Source organism: Pocillopora verrucosa, chromosome 12 (genome assembly GCF_036669915.1).
Source record: "Pocillopora verrucosa isolate sample1 chromosome 12, ASM3666991v2, whole genome shotgun sequence".
In the NCBI taxonomy this organism is placed as follows: Eukaryota; Metazoa; Cnidaria; class Anthozoa; order Scleractinia; family Pocilloporidae; genus Pocillopora; species Pocillopora verrucosa.
Genome location: NC_089323.1, coordinates 15,527,754 through 15,551,512, shown reverse-complemented (window position 1 = coordinate 15,551,512; position 23,759 = coordinate 15,527,754). Strand labels below are relative to the sequence as shown.

The 23,759-nt window shown below is 38.6% G+C and overlaps 1 protein-coding gene across 1 annotated transcript; it reads left to right on the top strand.

The window, feature by feature from the left end:
- The first annotated feature begins 4,368 nt into the window (after positions 1–4,368).
- LOC131788005 (E3 ubiquitin-protein ligase HECTD3) lies at positions 4,369–23,725 on the top strand. The gene is made up of 23 exons (XM_059105088.2): positions 4,369–4,712; positions 5,532–5,680; positions 6,437–6,662; positions 8,375–8,490; positions 9,069–9,182; positions 10,183–10,265; positions 10,906–11,008; positions 11,745–11,807; positions 13,055–13,136; positions 13,727–13,803; positions 14,215–14,320; positions 15,359–15,408; positions 16,046–16,110; positions 16,419–16,522; positions 17,338–17,463; positions 17,643–17,732; positions 18,342–18,422; positions 18,878–19,003; positions 19,531–19,660; positions 20,058–20,132; positions 20,870–20,948; positions 21,414–21,485; positions 21,820–23,725. Exons 1-23 carry the CDS (start codon positions 4,425–4,427, stop codon positions 21,902–21,904), a joined length of 2,490 nt encoding a protein of 829 aa, XP_058961071.1. The 5' UTR covers positions 4,369–4,424; the 3' UTR covers positions 21,905–23,725.
- The last annotated feature ends 34 nt before the right edge of the window (positions 23,726–23,759 follow it).

Below are 23,759 nucleotides of genomic sequence, written 5' to 3'. Positions count from 1 at the left end.
AGAATAGTTTATTTAATGTCATAGACGTGGGAAGTGTTCGCACAATCTTCCGAGCCAGAGGTTCATGTTAAAAACGCTCGACAAGCTAAAAATACAAAACAAGATAAAATGTGAGTTATGCGTACACAAATATTAAAAATTATTTATATAAATATTAACTAGCCCTAGAGTATGTAAAAATGTAAAAATGGACAAAAATTCTCTACCGTTCATACATTGGTATCCTGTGAAATTAACATTATTCAGGCGAGCACGAAATTGTGTTAAAATGGTCGAGAATTTGGTTACAGCCGGTAACTGATTAATTGTGGTCTCTGTTTCCATGAAAACAGAATAATAAACGATACTAAATACAGTTCCAAGCCTCGATAATAAGTCTGATTTGTTTGTAATTAGTTTCGTAGCGAACCGGAAATGACCAGGAAAACAACAAAACATTGCCCTTAATTGGAGATGTACTTTTCATCCCTTCATTGTTATCAGTCTGATTTTAATTAGCGGCAAATGGATCATCATAATTATTACTGATTAGTTTTTAATTGTTTCTGATCCTACGCCTCACATAATAAAGGCTTAACTTTGGTCTAAAATGGGTTCAAAACGTTTTATCGATGTCAAGTCCATACCGTCAGACATCCGATCAGAATAATTTTCTAGCGTAATTTTATGCAACGAGTTTGCTTGTTAAACTAAAGTTCACATGAATCGTCATTCGTTTTGTCAATGTGATTTTCCCGAACAAACCTCCATGTATTTAACCGGAGAAATTTGCTGTTTTGATCCAGAATGTGCTGACGTGGCCATTTTACGCAGGGAGGACACATGCCATCGAAGCATGTCGGATTCAGTGAATCGTTGCACAGGAATCAGCCGTCGCTTATTACCAAGAAGACCCAGAATCGGCGAAGGACGTCCGAGCAATTTTGAAACAAAGGTACAAGGCTCGAATAACCAGCATTCAGATCTCTCTGACAGAGAAACACCAGACGTATCAATTGAAGGGGAGAGACCAAAAACGGCTGTGCTGAAAAAGTCATTAAGCCTAGAGCCAGAGCTTCTGTCAGTGGCGAGTAACAGGTACCTGGAAATACAAGGGTTATCTGCTAGACTCCCTCATCACCTCCCCCCATTTAGTCAAAGGATCCCAGTAGCAGGTTCTAGAAGTTCTAACCATCTTGTTCACACCGTCGAAAAAAACAAAAATCAACGTAGAATTTCCATATTTGATTTGCCCAAGAGCAAAGATTGTAAGAACATTTTTCTTCGAGCTAATTTGGGTCCGCTACGAGCAAGTGGGAGTCAAAAAGAAAAAGAGGAATTTGAGGAGTGGAGAAGAAAGTTTTATGCTCTCATAAATAAAAAGACGATCCCAAAAGAGAGCGCGTCATTGACTTTGGAGTGCTCAGGAGACGCGATGTTTCCTTGTTTGTCTGGAGCTACCACTACAGGCACTAATGAACTCACACCATCATCAACAGATCACTTGGATCCTAAAGTACTTTTCTGTCAATCACAACCATCTCTGTGTGAAGATAGTGAAAAAGATCCTGGTGGATCTGATTTTCAGCTAATCAAGAGGGTAAATAGGCGAAGGTATCTGTTTAGTGCACCCGTCCCACAACACCGAATCGAGCCGCAGTCCTCGAGTCGAGAGACGTCATTACCGCACCAGACATCGCAACAAGTCAAAGATAACCAGACAAAATGTATCCAAAGAGAAGAGTGTAAACTTTCAATTTGTAAATCAGACAGGAAGTCAGTTGTTATGGCTACTAACCTGATGGAACAAAGAAATTTATTAAGTAACGAAGACGATAATTGTCCCATCAAGAAAGATTGGACTCAGGACGAGGAATCAGAATGGACTAAGCAAAATATTTTTGCGGATGGTGATTATCAAAATCCACCATACGATGAATTTGTGGAGGACGTGAGCGAGAGCTCAAAATCTGTTTCTTATGAATGCACAACAAAACAGAGCAGTTATGAACGAGAGAAAGATACAACTGAGTTTAAGATTCGTACGAAAAAATACAAGGAATCACTTCAAGCCACACAAAAGTCTCTACAATGGAAAGGAAGTCGTAGAGATGGCAAAGTGGAAGAGACTCTAGACGCAAAACAAGAACGATTCCTTCGTGTTATAAGAAAACGGCTCTAAGTGACTACTCATTATTTATCGTCGCGTTAGCGTGTTTAGTGGTAAGTTGCTCGCACCAATCACATCGCCGCATTAGGGTATGCATGAATGAATGAATGAATGAGTATTTATTTAAATACCGCACATATCACATACTGTCTCAAGGCGGTTTACAATTCTAATTGAGTGAGATCGAACGTCAGCTTGTAAAGGCGCCTCTGGCTGCCGCTATCAGTCCATATTTGATCTCACTCACCCACCCAGCCCATGCATGAAATGTACAATGAGACAACAGATAGACCACCACACCGGGAACTACGCCCCCTACTCTTATCGACAAGTGTGTGGGTTTTTTAACGTCCCCTGCTGACCATGTAACACTGAAGATGCAGAAGACGGGGCCTACGGTTTATAGTCCTTATCCGAGAAGACTTGAATGTCTAACCATTTGTTGGTACAATTACAAAGGCAGCACATTCTCCTCAGTTATTTTTAAGACCCTGAGTGTTGGTCCGGTCTGGGGCTCGAACCCTCGACCTCCCGCACAGCAGACTGGCGCTCTACCAACTGAGCTAACCAGGCGGCGGTTGCCTCACACATGCATCACACACCAATCAGATTGCCGCTTTAGGGTATGTGTCTCGCGCCAATGATATCACAGCATTTGGATATCTTGCATCAATCACAGCGTTTTAGAATTATTTTCTTGTAAATGATGTCATGGACTCAGGGGGCCGTGCACAAAGAATGACGTTAGCCAGAAATTTTAAGCTCATTTGATAATTGTTACGTTTGTCATCTTCGCAAGAGCCTCGTCGATTGAGGTCGAGGTTTATCGGGTTATGAAGATTCACATTTATTTTTATTGTATCATTTTACAGTTAAAACATGTTTTTCCGCTCCTTTTCTCACAGCGCACATTCCATCACGTACTATGACAACCACGTCCAAAGTCCACTTAGAGCATACCCCATCAATGCACGAAGAGCACGTGCTTGAATTGTATTCTACCAATAAAATTCCATTTTATCACATTAAACTTCGCTCCATCACATGGCATTTCCTTACAAACAACCTGAATTTTATCACGTATTCTAGCTGCATTATTCAACCCCAAAAATTTCTCTTGGAACTTAATGCTACTGCTAGTGAATTTCTCACCATTTCGGATTTTGAAGGAGCTGCAAATTTCTAGCTAATGACAAATAAGTTGCAAAGAAGCAAAGGAGAAAAGAAATAATAATACCAACAGACAACAGACACGATAAATGCCAAATAATAATAAAAATTATTAAGTAAATAGATCAATTAAATAAATGAATCATACTAAGTGTAACCCATGCTCGTTGTTGTGTTCGCCCAATTACGAAGAAAAATCTGAGGCTCACGATGCTGGATGCAGATGATGGATAGCGAAATATTGCATTTTGACAAAAAAAAATAAATAAATAAAAGTGCACGTTTTTAGAACGAGCTACTTTCTCCTTGTCAGGTCTGTTTTTGTTCTGTTGCCCCCCATATAGATCTGAACTATGTCTTAAGCATCCTCTTATATTCCTCGACCTCGATTTTAATTTGATCCACAAAAAATTGTCAGAAAGAGAAATGTTTCCCAAGAAGGAGAAGCACAGGCATGCGCCTTCTATTGACGGCGCCTGCGTTCTGGGTGAAGGGGTGGTGCACAAAACACGTTTTAACTTCTAAATGGTAGAAAAATTCCCTGACGTCCTATCTAACCTTGACAGGTCGCAGCGACGAAGTCCTTACGAAGGACATAAATAATTTCATTGTTTTTTAATGTCTTCTTGGTGTGTGTTAATAAACTGGTATGTTGGTTTGATTCCATCGCAACATATTGCAGTACCCTAATCTCATGACATGATTGGCATGAGGGACGATACTCTAACGCTCTAATTGGTGTAAGTATGATGTAAGCATACCCTAATGCTGTGTTTGATTGGTGTGAGATACATACCCAAATGCAGCGATCGGATTGGTGCAAGCAACATAATCCTCAATCATTACCATATAATTCTTGTTTTTTATCGAAAAAAACAAAACAAAACAAAACAAAACAAAAATGATTTCTTGAGCAAGATGACAAAACGTCAACGAAGGCACAACCTGGGATGTCTGCAGCTGTCTGGGTGTCCTGTGGTTTGATGCTGTATCCAGTCCACAGAGGTCTTCAGTTGTGTTTTTTGCCTGGTTACCTAATCACCTTTCCTTTTCCCAATTTTGTTGTTGGAATGAATAGCATAAACTGGCAAACTGACTTTACAGAATGAAGAATGAACCAGCGAGACGTCGCCTGGCTCGAATAAGATGCCTTTTGGAGAGCATAAAACACATAGAACAAGGGAAAAGTTTGCCTTCGGCACTGTGTTTTGTTCCTGCGGAAATTGAGTACGCAAGGGAAGATAATAGGAACCAAAGAGTTATAACGATACACAAGAAACCAAAAAGTGATGCTCAGTGTGTTGGAGAGCTGCCAGCTGTGTCTAATCTTCAACTGTTTGCATCAGGAAGTGAAGTCTTTAATAGTAGTGGCTCCTGGATAAAGCTTTCTCAGGTATTGCCGGCTTATGCGTAGATTTACGGTATCAACTGACAACGAGTTTCTGATCGTGATGTATTCAACTGCATTGATTAAAAAACAAATTGTGCTTGTTTCAATTTCTTAAATTAATCTGTTGTCCTATTTTGTCAGTTAGAGCTATTATTTCCAGCAGAAAGGCATAAAAAATAAGCCGACTGCAGTTTCGATACTCTTGAAGTTTCCCACTAACATGGGTAAAATCTCCGCACAGCCCCTTACTACATTATGCATTCAGTTCTCGGATAGAAAAAACAATGACAAAAACAATACATTGCCATTGGGAAAACAGATTTGTTTTACCATAGTATGGGGCTGTGCGGAAATTTTACCCTAACATGCTTAAATATCATGTACACGGCGTTTGTACCATATTTCAAACAATTGTACTTGTCTATCGTATGATAACTTTGCTCAGCGCAATGTAGTTTGATGAAAGTGAAGGAAATTGAGAGTTAATGAAACTAATTTCTTTACAAGAATTATCTCACCGAGATGACAGAGTAGGACTGAACTATTCAAGGAAATTCATGACAGTGGCATTATCTAATTAAGCAAGAATCACCTGTTGTGTATTTCCTTCCGACTAAATTTGAATATTGTTCATTTTTTGGATTGATCTCATCCACAAAAAGAATTTGACTGGACCTTCTTTTAAAGCTTTCAGATCTGAAATCATATTCCACATCAAAGCTGGGTTATCCTAACAACTCAGCCTAGTGCTGTCTGGTTACACTGTCAGTACTATACTATCATACCACTACTTATCAATTATTTACATGCATTTATTGGCAGAAAACTTTACAGAGGTACTGTTCTGGTAAACCAGCAAAAGAGGGGTGGATTCTTGCAGCACCTTATGACAGTAAACATGGTGTAGGAACACCTTACGTCAAAGCTGTAGATGGCAGTTCACCATCTAAAGGATCTAGAACCATCAAAAGGTTTGTAATGTCACATATCAATAGTGTATTTGTATACTTAATTTAAGGTGGCTATAATGCTGCAATGTTTTATATTAATGCATTATATAAACTAAGTGAGGTGCTAAGCAAACTTTAGATCTCCTTATTTCGATGGTTGGACATGTAATATGCACATGTATATACTTTGCAAGTTGCTTGGTATTTTTCTGAACCATGTGAGGGCAGGGAAAAATACAAGCAATGAGCAAAATGTGCGCTCATATTATAAGTTAAACCATGGAATGAGTGATTTATTATTCTACTCTCATCTCATTTTCTAATATTTTGGCTTTCAGTTTTTTGAATACTTCCTGCAGCCTTATCTGAGCTCGGTACCAGTTGCCTAAGGCATGTGTGAATTAACTGAAATGTTTTTAGCTTTAGAGAGGGGAAGGGGCTAATGCATACCTCCTCAGGGTAGTAATAATTTGTTACCATGAATTAAGTAAAATTGACATAGTTAAAATATAGTCATATTGAAATCTGATCAAGTATTCTGATCATTTGGGTCACGTCACTTATAACAGTCAACTCCTCACTTGACTCTGCTGATGAATTCCACTGAGTTTGTCAAAATAGTCAGTCACCGCTACTCAGAACAACTGTCACTCAGACAATCAGACAATCAGACCACATAATCAAATGTTATCCCTGTATTAGAACCAATTACTGTAATAGTGACAGAAATAATTAGTGACAAACCAAGTAAGTTTCCTTTTTTTCTTTACCCTTCAGTTGGCAAGAGGCAGTAGAGATGTGTTACTCACTCAGGATATCTGACCCACCCTCTATTGAAAAGTATGCTGACAAAGAAGCCATGCAACAGCTGAGTGCTCCTCCACCAAAGTGGAATTTAGATGCAGATGAGGAGCTGGCCAAGTTTATGGCTGATCATATAAATAAACATGAAGCATCACTTGGAAATATCAGCAGATATGTGGAGTCAGTGCAAGTTTCCTCTGTGAGTTTGCATCTATTTAACCTTTAACTTCCACAAGTGATTAACATGTAACTTCTCCTATTAATATCCATTCATTATTCAGCACACAGGTAATGAGAATACTGAAACTCACCAGATACATGATATTACCTTAATTGAACACCAAATTCTTGTAACCAATTTACAAGGAAATGGGTAGCAGCTAGAGTGGAGAATTTAACATCAGATTTTGGAAGTTAAAGAGTGAACAGTTAGAATCCATGTTGCCATGCATGTATCTAGTAGTAGGTCACGGATAATGTCAAAATGTGATCAGAACTATAAAGTTGTGTCATTGATGTTTTTACCACATTATGACATTTTCTGTGATATATTATAATTGTACACGTGCACAGCAACATGGAATATTCTTGTATTCTGTGATAAAAAAGCAAAGAGATTTCCTTTGGTTCTGATGAGGAGAATTTGTTAGATGATCACAGCTTGTTAGGTTGGCGATCATTTCCTTTTTTCTCATGATCTTAGTTAATTACTCAGCAGCATTACTGTGAGGAGAAATTAGATGCTGATTACTCTTGAGATCATTAGTAAGAACTAATCTAAATGCATTTGTGATTCAGCTTATTCTATTTTAATGAAGATGTAGTATTCTAAATTTATTTGATAAAATGCTGCCTCTTCAATTTAATTTTTAGTGTTTCCCCAAGGCATTTATCTAAGTTTGGAAGCTCTTTACTTTAGGGAGGTGTTTCTCTCAAAATCATATTTCCTAGATCTTTGACAACAATTATTAATATTAAAGCATTAGTAGATTCTTAAACTCCTAAGAGGAACTGGCTTTTTAATTTCTCCTTAGAGTATCACCCCTGAATCAAATGTAACAGTCATGAGTGAAATGGAAATGATCACTAATTTAAGGCACTTCTGATTTTTACACAAATTCTCCTTGTCATTACTGTGGAATATATAGAGATAACTGTGTGGAGAATATGAATGTTAATATTAAGGTGTAAAGGATTGAGTTATACCATACTTGTAATTTTTTGTCTCACAATCTTCCACTAAATGCTGCATTCACCTGCTTAGGTACAGCATTCATTTTAGTGGCATGTTTATGGATGATTTTGTATCAATCTGCATCATTTAATTGCATGCAGCATTATTAAGGGCTTTGTCTTTGGCTATTGTTTTTCTTGCTAGAATTAAATGGTTCTTCAAACTTCTGGATTCTTGATTCTCGATAGTTGAGCCTTGATTCTCGATAGTTTCGAGTATCAAGGATAAAGTTTTCATGTGGAGAGGGTCGCGTTACTTTTGAGTGGTAACATAATAAATGTGATACAAGTGATAAAAATATTTGATTTCTAAATTGAAAATAATTGTGAAAAAACTGTTGTTGTTCATTATCCCTTTACTTCTTTGAGTGATCAAGACAAAATTTCTCCTTACTATGTAAGTACAATATTAAGCAGAGCACTGTCATGAAAAAAAAAAAGAAAATGTTGTCAAGCAGGGAAATATAAGGTGATCTAATACCAAATTCTCCAAACTGACATAAGAATTGTAAGGCAGACTGTAAGGATAATTGTTCATGAGATCTTTGGAGTGAAAGGGTCAAAGTAAATTCATAGCTGTGAATCAGCCTTTTAGAAATCCTATCCATGCCCCAGGTTCATGTATTTAGTCAAGACTTATGATGCAAAATGAAGATAAAAGTAATAATTTCATTCCAGGAGGAGGACTCAAAAGATGCATTGACAGATGGTGATCCAGATACCTTCTGGGAAACAGATGGCAGACAGGGTAAACATTGGATTAAGCTCTCAATGAGAGCAGGAACTATCATTAGGTTAGTATACTAGTCATAAAGTCAGCTGTAGGGTTTCCTTGGTACAACTAGGGGAGTATGCCTGATCAGTCTTGCACCCTATTACATCTATAAATCTTGAAATTTGATTCTAAGAAGGCACAATTGAAAGGATGTAATTATTCTGCACTAGTTCAGCCCATGTGAGTGCTCTATTTTGTGAATTGCTACACTGTAGTGGTCAAGTTTACTCCAGTCAGGTAAACTTTATCTAAGGAAACAAAGTGCTCTGATTGGTCTGTTTGGGTAAAATTTACCCTCATCTGGTAAATGTTTTTGAGAAGTGCACTGTGTTTCTGACACATTTTCTTATATGTTAGATTAAGAACCCTGGATTTTTTTTTAAATTTTGGAACTTGGGAGGCAGCAATTATTTGAGGTGGGCATTTGTTTGAAGCTGGCACTTATCAAAATTTTCATCTTTTTCAGCAAAGTGTAAGTTAAATTTAATTTGCAACAAAACAATCTATTATACTATAACAATCTACAATACTTTATCTATAACACTAGACAAGGCAAATAAACAAATTGATACCTGTGTGTGTGTCATTTTTTTTTAGACAACTTTCTGTCACTGTCGATGCCAAAGATGATAACTACATGCCACATCATATTATAGTCATGGGTGGAGATTCTGCCAACCTCAAACAACTCAATGAAGTCTTTATTGATACGTAAGTCATGAAAATATTGTTGTTAAAGTTATGTTGCTATCTGTTGGGGATGCTGTGGCTTAATGGTAATGAACTGGGCTTTGGGCTAAGAGGTCTGGGTTCAGGACCTCCCCAGGTTGGTGTGTTGTGTTTTTTGGACAAATACTTTCCTTTCAGTGCCTCTCTCCACCCAGGAACAGGTGATTCAAAGCTGGGTTAAGATTACCCAGGGTTAGTGTGAAATCTGATTTCAGATTTGAAAGCTTTTATAGAAAACTCTGTTCCATTCCTTTTGTCTACAATTTGATGATTGGATGCCCTAAAAAGGAAAGAAAAAATTATCTGAAAAAGGCTTTTGAACAAACATATATGTCGGAATGAAGAAACCTGGATTAAATTTTAATGCTGGGTTAGCACTAATTGGACTTCCAACAACTGGGCCTAGAGGTACAAATGGGTAGCTGCAGATTATCAGGAAAGCCTGATCAAATGCTGGGGGGGGTAACCTTGCTGTGAACTAGCATCCCATCCAGGGTGGAATAGTAATACTTCTAGGTGCTTTATGCTAAGGAAACCAGGATCAAATCAGTGGCTTTATAGGCCATTTTTCAAGTGCAGAATTAACTTACATTGCTATTTTGACCCTTTCAGTTCCAGAATCTCAATATCAACTCTTCCATACTCCACCATACATCTGTGGTTACTTTACCCTCTACAACCTCCCTAACGGCAAAGAGGCATATTCTCCATACTGTTCTCTATACATTTCATAAGATGCTAACAAGGAGAATTTGTTTAACAATCAACAGCTTCTTTAGTTGGTGACCATTTTCTTTATTCTCTTGTCTTTAAAGTATGATTCAGGGATGATTATTATTGTAAGGAGAAGTTAGATGCTAGTCACTCTTAGGGGTTAAAGGGTAAAAAAATCCTAATGATAATCATTACCTTAGACATGAAAATGTACTTGGTTGATATAAAATTATGTCTTTAATTAAAATGGTTTTTTCTTTTCTTGTAGAAGCCATACAGGGGATGTGTGTATTTTGAAAGGCATGACACAATACTTCAGTATCATTCAGATTGCAATTAAAGAATGCAAAGGTATTGTGTATACAGTCTCATCAATTACTAATTACCATTAGCACTCGCAGATAAACTGCACCCTGAGAGCCGCACCCTGAGAGCTGCACCCTGAGTTTGGCAACTCAAATTTTGGTAAAAAAGCTTCTGAAAAGTCATCATAAGTGGAGTCTTCAGAGTTGCACTATTTTGGTTAAAAGTTCTCCCCGTAAACTCATTAATATTGAAAACAGAGAATACTCTTAAACCTCACCACTGATGTATGTTTTGTTAACACTTAAATTTTAACTCCCATCAGTGATCATGAAAGAATTTCTCCTTACAATATTAATACAATATCAAGCAGACAGTGATGAGAGTTAAGAAAAATTATCAATAAGGGCATTTCATGTTGATCCAATTCCAAATTCTCAGAACTAATGGATTAGATTTGTATAATGGCAGACTGTTAGGAAAATTACCTATTAGATCTTTGGAGTGAAAGCCAGTTCACTGCTAGATAGGGATTTATCAGTTGGACAGTATTTTCCGCCCTGAACAACTGGGCCCAGATGTAAAACCTTCACCATATATGACTTAATGAAAGCTCTTTTTCTCTAAATTTTTCGTCATGTTTAATTATACTTTATGATAATTAAGTATCAAAGTATTTTTTTGCTAGATGAGGGTATTGACACTCGTATCCATGGTATCAAATTAATATCAGAGAGTGAAAAGGAGCCAGGACTGAACCAAGATTTGTTTACACCCACAGAACTTATCAGGTATGTAATGCGTGCAATCATATCAGCAATTTTTTTTTTCAAGTGAATTTTTCCTCATAAAAATGATTGGGAAAGAGGTACACATCGTTGGGGTGGTACTTAGATCACAATGCCCACTCCTTAGTATGTTTTAACCCTTTAATTCCCATGAGTGACCAAGACAGAATTTCTTCTCATGTAGAGGAGTGATGAGAATAAAGAGAAGTATTAATTTAAGGGGATTATTAGTTGATCCAATACCAAATTCTCCAAACTAACATCACAAGAACTAGATGGCAGACAGTAAGGAGAAGTACCAATGAGATCTTGGGAGTTAAAAGCTGAACCCTTTTTATTCCAATAACAGGGGTTCCAATATTTTTTTTCTGCAAGCTGCCACCAGTGTTGCACTAGGTGGCTTTGTTTAGAAAAGGGGCTGTAAGGTGAAATTCAAATATGAGAGCTTGCTTGTAGACAGCAGTAAGGGGTCTTAAATACGTTAGTAGACCACTGGTAACTGGCTCGTATAGAAACCCTGAATAAATGACCAATTAATAATTTCTCATCACAATATCAGTACATTTCAAGTGGAAAGGTGATGAGAAGGAAGAAGATTATCTTCTAAAGAATATTGATTGATTTTACGCCCAATACTTAGAGCTGAAATTATGAGAGAATTAAGAGATCCAGTGGATAGGATCGATTTTAAGATCTTGGCAGTGAAATGGTTAATCTGTTGATTATAACGCTCTCGCAGGTTTCCTAAACTAGATGCCGTAGATCCTGCTCTGCTTTACAGAAGAGCACAAGCCTTGCTCAGGTAAACATTGTCTAGAGTGTAAGCACTAGTTTGAAATGCGACTTGAATGATTGTGTTTTCCAACACTCATGATCGCAGTGCAAAGTGAGGTGTGCTTGTTTGATTTCTTGAGTTTGCAAATTTTGTTTGAACGGTTTGTACTTGAGCTCTTCTGAATGACAAGTGATCAGAAACAAGGTCAACTTGTTTCATCATTAGAAAATTTGATGCCACAAGAGGCCAACTTGAAAAAATGATTGCTCCTTTGACGCAATTTAGGACCATGCTTTTTTTTGTATGGTGGTTTGCATGCTTATCTTTGGATCAAGTGGTCAGTTGTAGTAGTCAAAGAAAGAAATGCTCAACAAGAAAGACATGTTGCTCTTATGGTTTAGAAACTGTTCAGAGAGGTTTGGACAAAGCTTTTGGTGTAGTTGTTTGGTATTCTTGGCAGATGCATTTTACTCTCACAGTGTGTTGGTTCCAGAAAACAATAAACTAGATGGTGGTGATGACCTTTCATGCATGCTTTCACATGGAGTATCAATACTCCCACGATGTAGATGTATCATGGAAAGGCTAGCATGCAAGGAGGCCATCATTATTAGCGCTGCAGGACGTACGTTTCTCCGTCCGCGGGAAGACTTTAGACGAGTCAGGGAATGGTTTTCCGGGGTCTGGCACTAGTAATGATGACTAGTGCCAGACCCCTTGTAGACCTCTCGCAGGCTCGCGTAAACCAAGGTCTTATACTTTCCTGCGTGTAAAGAAACGCTCGTGCCGAAGCGCTAATTAAGAAGAATTGCTCGCAAGCTATGCTACAGTGCTCCAAGTTGCGACCGTTTTGGTGGTCATAGCGCGTGAAAAATATCTTTGGCGACTAAAATTTTGACAAAATTAGCCAATTGGCGGCTAAAATTTCGACGAAATTCACCAGTTGACGATCAACAGATTTGAAAAAAAAAGGGGAAATAAAAAGGAGGAAAAATTTATCGATCCTTTGTCGAATGTGCAAACAAACCGTTCCGTATCTCCCAAATACATATACGGTGTAAACTTAAAATAAGTACAGATTAAGTCGAACTGATTTCGTTGACTTTTTGAAAAATTGAACTGGGATCCCTGTGCAAGGTACTGTAAACTGGAATAAGCTTCGTAGAATTGGGCTCCCTGGGCTTAAGTTAAACACTTAACCTAACCTAGCGTAATTTCAATGTCATCATTAATTTTACTGAAAGGTTTTTTTTATTTCTACATGGTTAAATAAGATTCATTGAGCTTCTAGACAGTGTACTGCATTACCTTCTTCCTTCCTGGAATTATTCTGCTGGGTCATTTAAAGATTTGGAGGTATGCTAAAACTCTCTTTTTGCGTCGATCAATTCGAAGCCTCGAAGATTGGTGCGTTCAAAATCCTACTCTTCTCCCTCCCCCCCCCCCCCTGCGCAATAATTATGTTTAAATGCCCCACTTAATATTTTTGTAATAGGCAAAATGAGCGACCATGACTCTACACTTTGACCAAACCTGAAAACCTAGACATTGTAGACCTTTTCTTTTGAGCTATTTGCTCGCGAAAGTCAACTATTTACCAAATCAAGAGTTGTAACACTTGCTTTCCGCTGGAGAAGACTTGACACTTCCGGTTCACAATTCCCACCCCAACCAGACAAGATTCAACTTCTCCATCCTCAGGCACGAACAGCGTTCAAATCTCCGTGGGTTTTCCGGGAGTTGGGGGGGGGGGGGTCTTATAATTTGTATTGGACCCTCATGTACTCACTATTTACAGTGTTAATAATAATGAAAGCAACATGAAACACAGACAGAAACAAAAGTAACGAAACTTACCCAAGCTGCTTTTTTTAAAAGTGGGAAAAAAAAAAAAGTGAAAGAGCGAAAGAGGTAAATGTTTAAATTTTTCTCTTGTTTTCGTTTAGGCCATACGCCAGCTTCTTCCTCTATCGAAGCACAGAACCTTGTTAATCGAAAAAGTCATTAGAGAATCACAGTCAAGGTGAGACATTGTACATGATTTTTATCGCGTTTCAAGACTAGCATAGATCTGAACAAACAGCATTCATGTCAAACCTTTTCGTTTAATATCGTTTACATAGTATTTAATCTTATGATATCTACTTCTAGCTGTATTGCATTTTGCATAAACGTACGTTAGATTTGCAATAATTGTTACTATTATTGTCCGTTTTTCATAAAGTACTCCTGAATCGCTTTATAACAATATCTTTGTTTCCGTTTCGAGTGTCTCCAAACTCGGTTCAAACGTCTGGAAACTCGACTCGAGCCTCAAGGATCGAGGATCGAGTTTTGAGGGACTCTCAACTTACTTTTGAGTGCTACTGTAGTTATTTGGAATGCAGGCATCTTTTTAAAACTCTAACTATTATTCATTGTGCTTATTCAACAGCTCACCTGCGCATATGCCAAAGTTATTTATCAATAGACGATCAGCAGCTGAACACAGAGCGGATCCAACACAAGATCCAGATGCCAAACACTCCATACTGAACCAGGTAAGCAGTTTCTTCACTATCCTATGGTGTTGTGTTCCTTAGCAAGTCACATCTTTCTTGCAGTGCCTGCAAACTGTTATCCTATTATCCCATCATTCGCTCTGATGAAGGGCTAACGCTCGAAACGTCAGCTTTTTAACTCTTTACGGTGGCCAATACACATTATCAACTCAGTTTATAATACTAAACTACCCTGTTTTACTCTTCCACCGACGCAGCACCACAGTTTCTCTAGAAACTTACACCCCCCCCCCCCGGTTATCCCATTAACCCTCATGAGTGACCAAGGCAGAATTTCTCCTTACAGTAGAGCAATTTTCAGTTTCAGTGTCGAGCGCAATCTTTTTGGCTTTGCTTTACCTTGCTCTGTGATTGTTGCCGAAAACTTGTACCACTATGAAGTCAATCACGACTGGTTTCTTTTACTTTAACTGAGTTCTCCTTTGCCTCTTAAAGGTATTTTCCTTTCTTCTGATCGGCTGTACATGTTGCGATTACTTTGGTTTTGGTTTTACCACACCCAATCGAAATGCGCTCTACTGATACAATATCAAACAGACAAGTTGTCGAAAGCGTGAAAAAGCTGTACCACGCTTCCATATTAAGTCACGGTTTATTCACTTGATTAAACGATTTTACTACAACGCTTCGGTTAACTCCCACTCCAGCTCTCGGTTTATTCGAAGGAAACACACCCTAAACGTCCCGTTGTAAATACGTGGAACAGTGCCATCTGTGGGGCGTTAAAACACGTGCCGCATACATGTTTGTTTGGTTATGTATAAATAAACGAAATCATTTATAAATGTCAATCAAATTAAGAATAATTAACGTATCGTACAGTTTACACAAAGTGATGAACATTAAAAAAAATTCTTACTTTCGACACCCAATTGAAAATTGCTCTATAGGAACCAAGATAAGTTCCAATGGTAGGAGCCAACAGGCTGGAAAACAGACTTTACCTTTTTTTTTTCCTTTAATTATGTACGAATGTTTTCTGTGTCGCGTTCGTAACGGAAAATATTTCTCGTTTAGTTGTATGAAGGACTGAAGCAGGAAAAGTGCGGAGTAAAAATGGATTACAGGTGACAATGACAAGAGCTTTCCTTGTTGATCTGTTTTTCCATAACTATCGTTATCTCAAAATTTTGCCTCATTTCAAGTTCACCCACTAACAGCTGATTTCGACAGAGTTAAAAGGAATATGTTCTGCCGTATGGCATCGAGTCGAGGGCTAACTTGTTTTTCTTCTGGGTGCGAACTCGCAAAGGTGGTTAGGGGCGAAGTTGCAATGGAACGAACCTTCCTTAACTCCTAAAACCCTAAGAGTGACTAGCATCAAATTTCTCCTTAGAATGTCAGCCCTGAATCACACGTAAAGGTCATTAGAATAAAGGAAATGATCACCAACGGAAGAAGCTTTTGATTGATAAACAAATTCTCCTTGTCAGTACCTTAGGAAATGTATGAAGAGCAGTATGGAGAATATGTATACTGATGTTACTGTGTAAAGGTTTAAAACTTTTTATGCCATCATGTCACTTAAGATATGTCAAATACTGTATCTAGCGGGCGCTTTAGTCCATTTTGTTGAAGACATGCAATTCAGGATCAAAAAAAAAATTAACATTGTTAACTACAAACCATGCTCAATATTTAGACCTATTCAGCTTTCTAAGTGACTGTCATTTCTTATTGAAGTGTTTATTGATTTTTCTTCAGGTGGTCAGCCAGGTATGATCAGTGGTGGGAATGTAAATTCCTTTCGGAAGGAATTATTGATCAAGGTTGGTATTACTCCCCCGGTATAGGAGAGTGAGAACTCCACCAATTTGTTGATCTCCTCGTAGATACTCTCCAGTTATTGAAACTCAACCGTCCAAGGCAATTAAAGGAAATAAAATGTATCCTCATAAAAATTATACATTTTCGTCATCGTTTCTGTCGTTCCTCTAAAGTAGAAAACAAATAAGAGGGATTTTTTGATAGTTTGGACATTGCAAAGTGTAGATTTTAAACCTTGTTTCAGTATATGCCTTGCCAAGTTGTTAAATTTTTGTATACTGAAGTACACGACATACATTTGTTCCATCAGGTGGTGGTTTTCGAGACTCCCTTGCAGACTTGGCTGAAGAACTTTGTCCAAGCTCAGTTGATGCTCCAATACCTGTCCCTTTCTTCATTCGCAGTCCAAATCAGGTACTCTCACGGCCTTCGCGGTTTATCAATTTCTGTTTGGTCTTTTCCTATCTGACCGATCTGATATCTTGTCGCCATTTTATAATCAATTTTTTACATAGTAAGCCATCTTGTTCCTTCTTGATTTATTATTGCCTCTTTTTGTGGTTTTCTATCTTATCGAAGGAATATTTGGAACTCTCCTTCAAGTTGGAAGTAGATTTCTTTCAGCGTAGCTATTGACCCAAATGTCTCGACATGGCCTCTACCAGTTGTGAAAACCACCACTATCCAACAAAAGTTTTTGGTGATGCGTTTACTGAACGCTGTTGAACAGCTTGAATTTACGCGATTCCATTGTAGTATATCATCAACTTGTGTGACGTAATGTTAAAATGCCTTATCAGATATTTTAAACCGTACCACTGGCCTTTTACCATGTTAGCCATGAACTTAACAGCTTGGTGTTTATCATATGGTAGTTTTTAATGATCGCGCACCAGTAATTCATTCACCGATAGAACTAAGTTGCAGTAGACGGTACTGGGGTTCCATTGCTGAATGTCAGAGTTATAACCACCCTGTGCTGCATATTATATAATAGCTTTTGATAATGCTATTGAAAAGCTGTTTTGTGATCGGTCAAACCCTTGGGTTGCTATCCTTAGACTTGAAATTGAAAGTCAGAGAGACTTCTTACGAGATAATTACAACACATCGAAGAAAAATAAACAAAGTAAAACAAAACAACAAACAAAACATTAGGACACGCAGGTTTCTTCGATGTTCCTCTGAATCTTGCTCATAACTCACTTCTAGTCACGTTTTTTTTTCAGTTACACGATTCTTCAAATGTCAATAGAGATGCCTACGTGCCTAACCCTTCATGTAAGCAGTTCGGAAAGTACGAGTGGATTGGGATGTTAATGGGAGCATGCCTTAGAAGTAACAGAGAACACTTGGTATGAAACAATGGCTACTTTGATGGTTAAGAGCGAGTGTCGCAAATCCAAACTCAAATTAACCACAGTGACTAATTTTTCCTTCGGTATCTGTGCAACTGACAAACTAGTCAAGGCTTTAGTCAAGGTTCATGTTACACATCGTTCATTAACACACATTCTTCATTTCTTCCGTCAAGGTTCTTTCACTTCCGTCTTTCGTTTGGAGGCAACTCGTCGGTGAAAAGGTGACTTGGTCGCGAGATTTCATGACAGTTGATTCTGCTCAGGTAATTGGTTAGGTCTTCATTTACGAGATGTACATTGTTATGCGTTAACACGTCAAAGTGGTCTTTTGAAAGCCAAGAGCTGTGAACCAACAAATGTGTGGCTAACGAAATTGATGTACTCAGCGCGAAACTGTTATTTCTTTGCAGATATTTTTATTACGTTATTAATCTCTTTTAGAAAGAGCCTTTCACCTGGAACCTCTATCCTCTCCCCTTCCCCACCTCCAACTCACACGCAAATGCAATTTCCACGCAATGCACGCGCGATACACGCACACTGCATGTCCCGCATCCCCCCCCCCTCCCCGCCCCTTAGCCCAACGCACACACAAATGATTGATCAACAACTTATCCGGGCGAAACTGGAAAAGAATATTTGCCCCAATAAACAAATTTGAAGTAAGTAGATATGTGTATTCCTCCAAATTCAAACTTTAATGGTACTGTAGTTTTAGAGACAGTGCTCTAGACGAAGCTATGTATAAATTGTGTTTTCCTTTTGTCATCTAAAAACTTGTCATATCCACGAGAATGTGCATGCAGTCAAACAAATATCTCCCAGGAAGGCCTTTGTTTAAATCAGTACTTTTGTTTCTTTTCTCAACTCAGGTCAAGTTGCTCGAATCTCTCGAAACAATGGACAAGGAATCGTTTGATACGAAGTTTGGTGGAGTGTTAACGTACACAACGGTAAGTTTGTTTTTTGAGTTTAGAAATATTCCCATATTTCAAAGCGTTTGGGCAGATTGCAGATGACGTCTTATTGTGGTGAGATGTCTTTGGCAGTTTTTTTCCAGGATAAATAACTGATTAACCCGTCAATATGTCCCAACAATAGCGTGGCGGATCTCTTGGGGGTATTTACGAGCACATAGTCTGTCCCTTATTACTTATAGACCAAAAAAAAAAAGCATGGCCGAAGCAATGAGGTCCTTTGTTTGTCACAGGCGTTTTTGGTTATAAGTGCCAATACCTCGCCGCTCGGTGTGAATTGTTTCCCTTCCTAGCCCACCGAAAAACGAGCCACATCCGACATCACTGAGTTATCAAATCCGTCTTTATTCTTAACCTTTGGTCATCCCTTCAGTTACCTCCCCCCCCCCTCTCTTTAGTTTTTCACTAACCCCCCTCTCCCTCCATAACAGGTTTTAAGCGATAACACGTTAATAAACCTTGTCCCTGGAGGAGCTGATAAATTCGTAGATTATGAAGAAAGAACTGAGTACATTCAGCTGGTGCGAAATTGCCGGATGGGCGAAGGGAAACAGCAGGTAAAACTTTGCATAACGACGTTAACAATTTTTAGTTCCTAAATTTAGCCTCTTAGACTTAACCCTCTACACCCTAACATCAGTATGCATATTCTCCATACTGTTCTCTATACATTTCCTAAGTTGATGATAAGGAGAATTTTTAACAATCAGAGCTTCTTTAATTGGTGACCTTAATGTGTGATTCAGGGGTGATGTTGTAAGGAGAAACTGATGCTAGTCTTTCTCAGGGGTCAAAAGGTCAAGGCTGATAAATAATGGTAATAGGACTGAGTGGAGTCCGATTCGGTGTGCAATCATACGGTGATTAACAAATATAGAGGACCGCAAAGCGGGAGTCCGATTTGTCAATTAAAATTTTTCAAATGTCAAATTATGAAAAAAGTTGAGAAACAAACGAGCTGTTATGCGTTTTCATAAAAAAAATAGCAATCAACTCGGCGAAATACGCGACAGCAGCGCGCACTCATAATGCTCTTAGTTATTCAACATAGTCTTTGCTATATTTCTCTTTATTTTGTCTACAGATTGAAGCGATCAGAAGGGGTCTTCTAAAAGTTCTTTCCCAGGCTGTTCTCGACCTTCTTACTTGGCAGGAACTGGAGAGAAGAGTATGTGGCGATCCTGATTTGGCAGTTGAGGCATTAAAAAAGTGTAGTAAGTGTTACTGAAAGATAGTTAATGACTGGTTTACATCCACCCTTTCTGAAGACCTATGTTCCAATTGGATGAAAGCTTATCGTGTAGCTTTTAGCCCTCAGGTGTAGTCGCGTAACCCCCAAGTATAGTCACGTAACCGCCAGTGCGGTCATGTCACCTGGCATGCCTGACGCTTACACCCTTCACAGAGCGCATGCGCAACTCTGAATTCGTTCTTGTGGTTGTATGAAGTGCACTCTAAAATTGAGTTTAAGTGAATGTCAAACGCTTTCTTACTTAGTGGCACGTGCATCCTCAGTCATTGCGTTTCATCTCTAAGTGTCGTATGCAAGTTAGTGAAGCGTCAGTAGGAACGCTGTCGCTCATTGCCTCTCTCCTCTCTATGTTATAACAGTGCACTACGAAGATATCACCGAGAATGACAGGCGCGTGAAGTTTTTGTGGAAAGCGTTGGAGAATTTCACAAACGGTAGGTTGTGTTACACAGATCGCGCAAACGCCCCCTTTTGCGTGAATCCTATACAGTATCTTAATTTTATCGTAATGTCTTAAAGAATCTTATGTATCAACACAATAGTCCATTTTACAGTTGCTTGTTTGGTTGCCAAGCCTTTGAACTGGAGTGAGGCTTAGGGTGACCTTGTTATGTTACAAACCTTGCTGCTTTTCAAATGTAAATTACTTTGTTATCATGCCAACTAGATACTGTTATCGTGCTAACTAGATCTCTATCACAACATGGTCAACTTCAGTCTCACTCCAAAACAAAGGCGTGGCATCTAAGTAAACCACTGTAAAATGGCCTATTGATAGCTTGACTTTACATTTTGAGACAAACGACTGAACATTCATTTATCGACAAAACTTCGATGAACAACAACATTTAATATCTTATACATTCCTGGCATAATTAGCAAGTTTGTCGTAAGAAACGTTAGCCATCAAGCTCGAATTCCGTTTCCAAAGTTCATGTCGTGTTGTGTACTTGAATAGTGTTCTCTCCTCCCACGGCGCTTCTTTCCATCCGGGAGTAGAAATGGGTACCAGTGAATTGTTGGGCAAACCTGACGAAATTTTAGGGTGTGTCCTTGGATGATCTATCATTTCATCCCGGGAGGGGAGGTGGAGTGGAAGGTATGACAACACTCTTGGTCGCTTCATGCTACAGAGGCTATAGTACTGTGTACTTGCTTTTGTGTTGTTCAGATGATCGCAGTCGATTTCTACGTTTTGTCACGGGACGGAGACGACTTCCAGCGCCTTTGTACATCTGTCCTGGGAGAAGGTGAGAAGTGACCTTAACTGTGTTTGAAACTTTCTTCCGGTTTTTGCTTTGGCCCACAGAATACCCAACCTTTCACAGCCGGAAGTTGAGCATTTACAAGGCAACATCGTGTGGTGTTCTGGGCCATATCAATGAACTTTCCGGGAAACCCGACTTAACACTGTGTGATAACTTGCTTTGGACTTGTATTGATCTTCTTCAGGCGGAGAAATACTTTTCCTAATCGCTTTTTGGTTTAGTAAACTGAATTAGCTTCAGGTTTAGTGGCCTACAAACATGAAAGACTATCCAACCTAACTCAAAGAGATTGAGGTCATAACACCCCTGGCACTATCTCAACTATTGCGATCGTTAGGCTGTAAAGTTACAAAATAAGAGCTGATAATTCGTAAATAAAGCACTTCGCGAAATCGTCTTCACTATTCGTTTTTCCCCACTGATGGCTTCTCTCTTATTGAATCTCAGTTCTGTGCAAGCTGACTCATTGCCTGAAGCTGCCACTTGTTCAAGCACTCTTTTTTTACCAGAATATACAAGGTTTGTTTTTCTACATTGAACTTAATCAGTGCTACCAGGCTTAAGCTGTTATGATTAGGGGGACTGCTCGACTGAAAGGGTATTCCACTTAGCAAACGAAACGTGGGAAAGAACTATGTGCCTACAAGTCCCAAACCTTTGAGAGAAAAAACTGCGAGCAATCTTAAATCTCGTCTTGGGAAGCGATATAGCTGTAGCTCAGGTTTTGTTGATAAAAAGAAACCCGATTCACCCTTTCCTTAAAGTATTTTTGGGTGTAAAGGAATCCCTCCACTAATCTTATACTTGTTTGAGACTACGAACAAATCTTTTACTCTCATCGTTCTGCTTTCAGTGCAAAAGTAGCTGAAGAAAAGATTCGATACGCTGCTTACAACTGCATGGCGATCGACACAGATGTCAGCCCGTGGGAAGAGTAACTAACGTGGTGTTGAAACCGCGCGAAAGGAACCGAAAAAACGAACCGATTGCTTCACGACAAGAAACGAATCTTTCAAAAACGAACCGAACACTCCACGAAAAAAACCGACTAACTTAAGCGAAATTTGATAAGTGTCGGTGGCTTCACAAGAACCAAACACTCTACGCGAGAGAGCGGCTCTATTACTTAAATTTCCCGAATCTTACACGCAAATAATAGATTTTAGCCTACAGGAACTGAGACTTGAACGACTATGACCGAAATGCGCAACGAGAAACGAATGCTGCAAGAGAGTGGACAGCACCACACGAGGTGAACCGAAAAGTTCCCGTGAAGAACCGAATCATCCCGAAGCCAAGATCACAGTGCCTCCGACTTTCTTAGCGTTCAATCCAGCAAAACATCGTTAGTCGTTTCACCTTAATAATGAATAATTCGATCGCTAGCGTTCCTAAAGGACTGACTCATACTGGCCTTTTAAATAAGCAAATCCTTTAAGGATAGCTATTTACGTGCTCCTAAGTTTTGCAAACGTTTCATTCATCTTAGCTTGAGATATCTTTAACCTTTGTTTCTCGATATGTAACGTGCCAATTCTCCTTACAATATCAATTCATACACAGCGCGCAGCCAATGAGAAAAGACATGCCTATCACCTCAAGGGTGTAAGTCTGTGATCTTGATATAGAAACAGATTCCCTTAACTAGTTTTCCAAAGGACGGCTCGAAACCAGGAGGGAGAATTGCTCATCTCATCGTGGGAGTAAAAGTGTCTCTATGCTGATTGTATCAGTCTCAAGGCGATTATTGTAATTTCTTTGCTGAATATATTTTCTTAAAAATTTTATGGCGTAAAATTCGTAAAATTTGAAAAACTAATGTAGCCACGAGGTAAAAACTTAGGGCTACTGCGTATAAAAGATTAAATCAGCTTTAAGATTGAAAAAAAAAATTGATTTTAAAAATACAATTAATTGTTCGCGTGGAGTACATGGGAAGAGGAAAGATCCATTGGAGAAATTTTTTTCGGTCTCAGTTTTACTTCAAGGGGTAGAAATATTAACGCTTCACAAATATTGACGTTTGTTGTGAACTTTTCATTTCTTCTCCTATTAACGTTTCCTTGTAGGGGGAGACTTTTTATCGCCGAACATAATTTACTTTATGTCGGCTCCCGAGGGAAACGTGTTTTTTTTTTTCTTACCATTCAGGTTCGATACATTTTAATTTATGTAAGGTCACATAATTGCTAATCAGTCGTTCACAATCGTCTTTAGATTAAGGGGTGTATAACTTTTTTGATTATTTGTTTGGCCAGTATGTGTCGTTGTTGGTTTTCTTTCATACGCTTTTATTTGATTAACTTACGTGTAAAAGGAAATCAGAATCATTTTGGACATAATAATACAGAAAGCGTATGGATAATACAAGAGGGCACTATGGTACACAGCCAATCAGAGAAGAGGATTATATACCAGCTATCCGACTGGTTCATTTATGCTACGTAATGCTTAATCCTCTGTGATTGGCTGTGTACCATAGTGCTCCTTTTTATTACTGGTATAGTATATGGGTATCCTGTGGTCAAGTATAAATTATGTATATTAGCAAAATATTCTTGTATTCTCCCAAGTTCCACCAAGACGCTCGTGTAGTCGCCTGCCTTCTCCTCGTTCAAAATTTTTTTATAACGCATCTACGTAGGTTATGGTGTCTAGATATAACGCGGGTTACCTTGTTTGCTCGAAACTCGAGAGACCCTCTGGAAGCGTAGAGAAAAGTTTAAAAGTTTCAAAGATAGATAATTATTTCACTTTAAGCGACCGTTGCTGTTGATCATGTGTTACTTAATG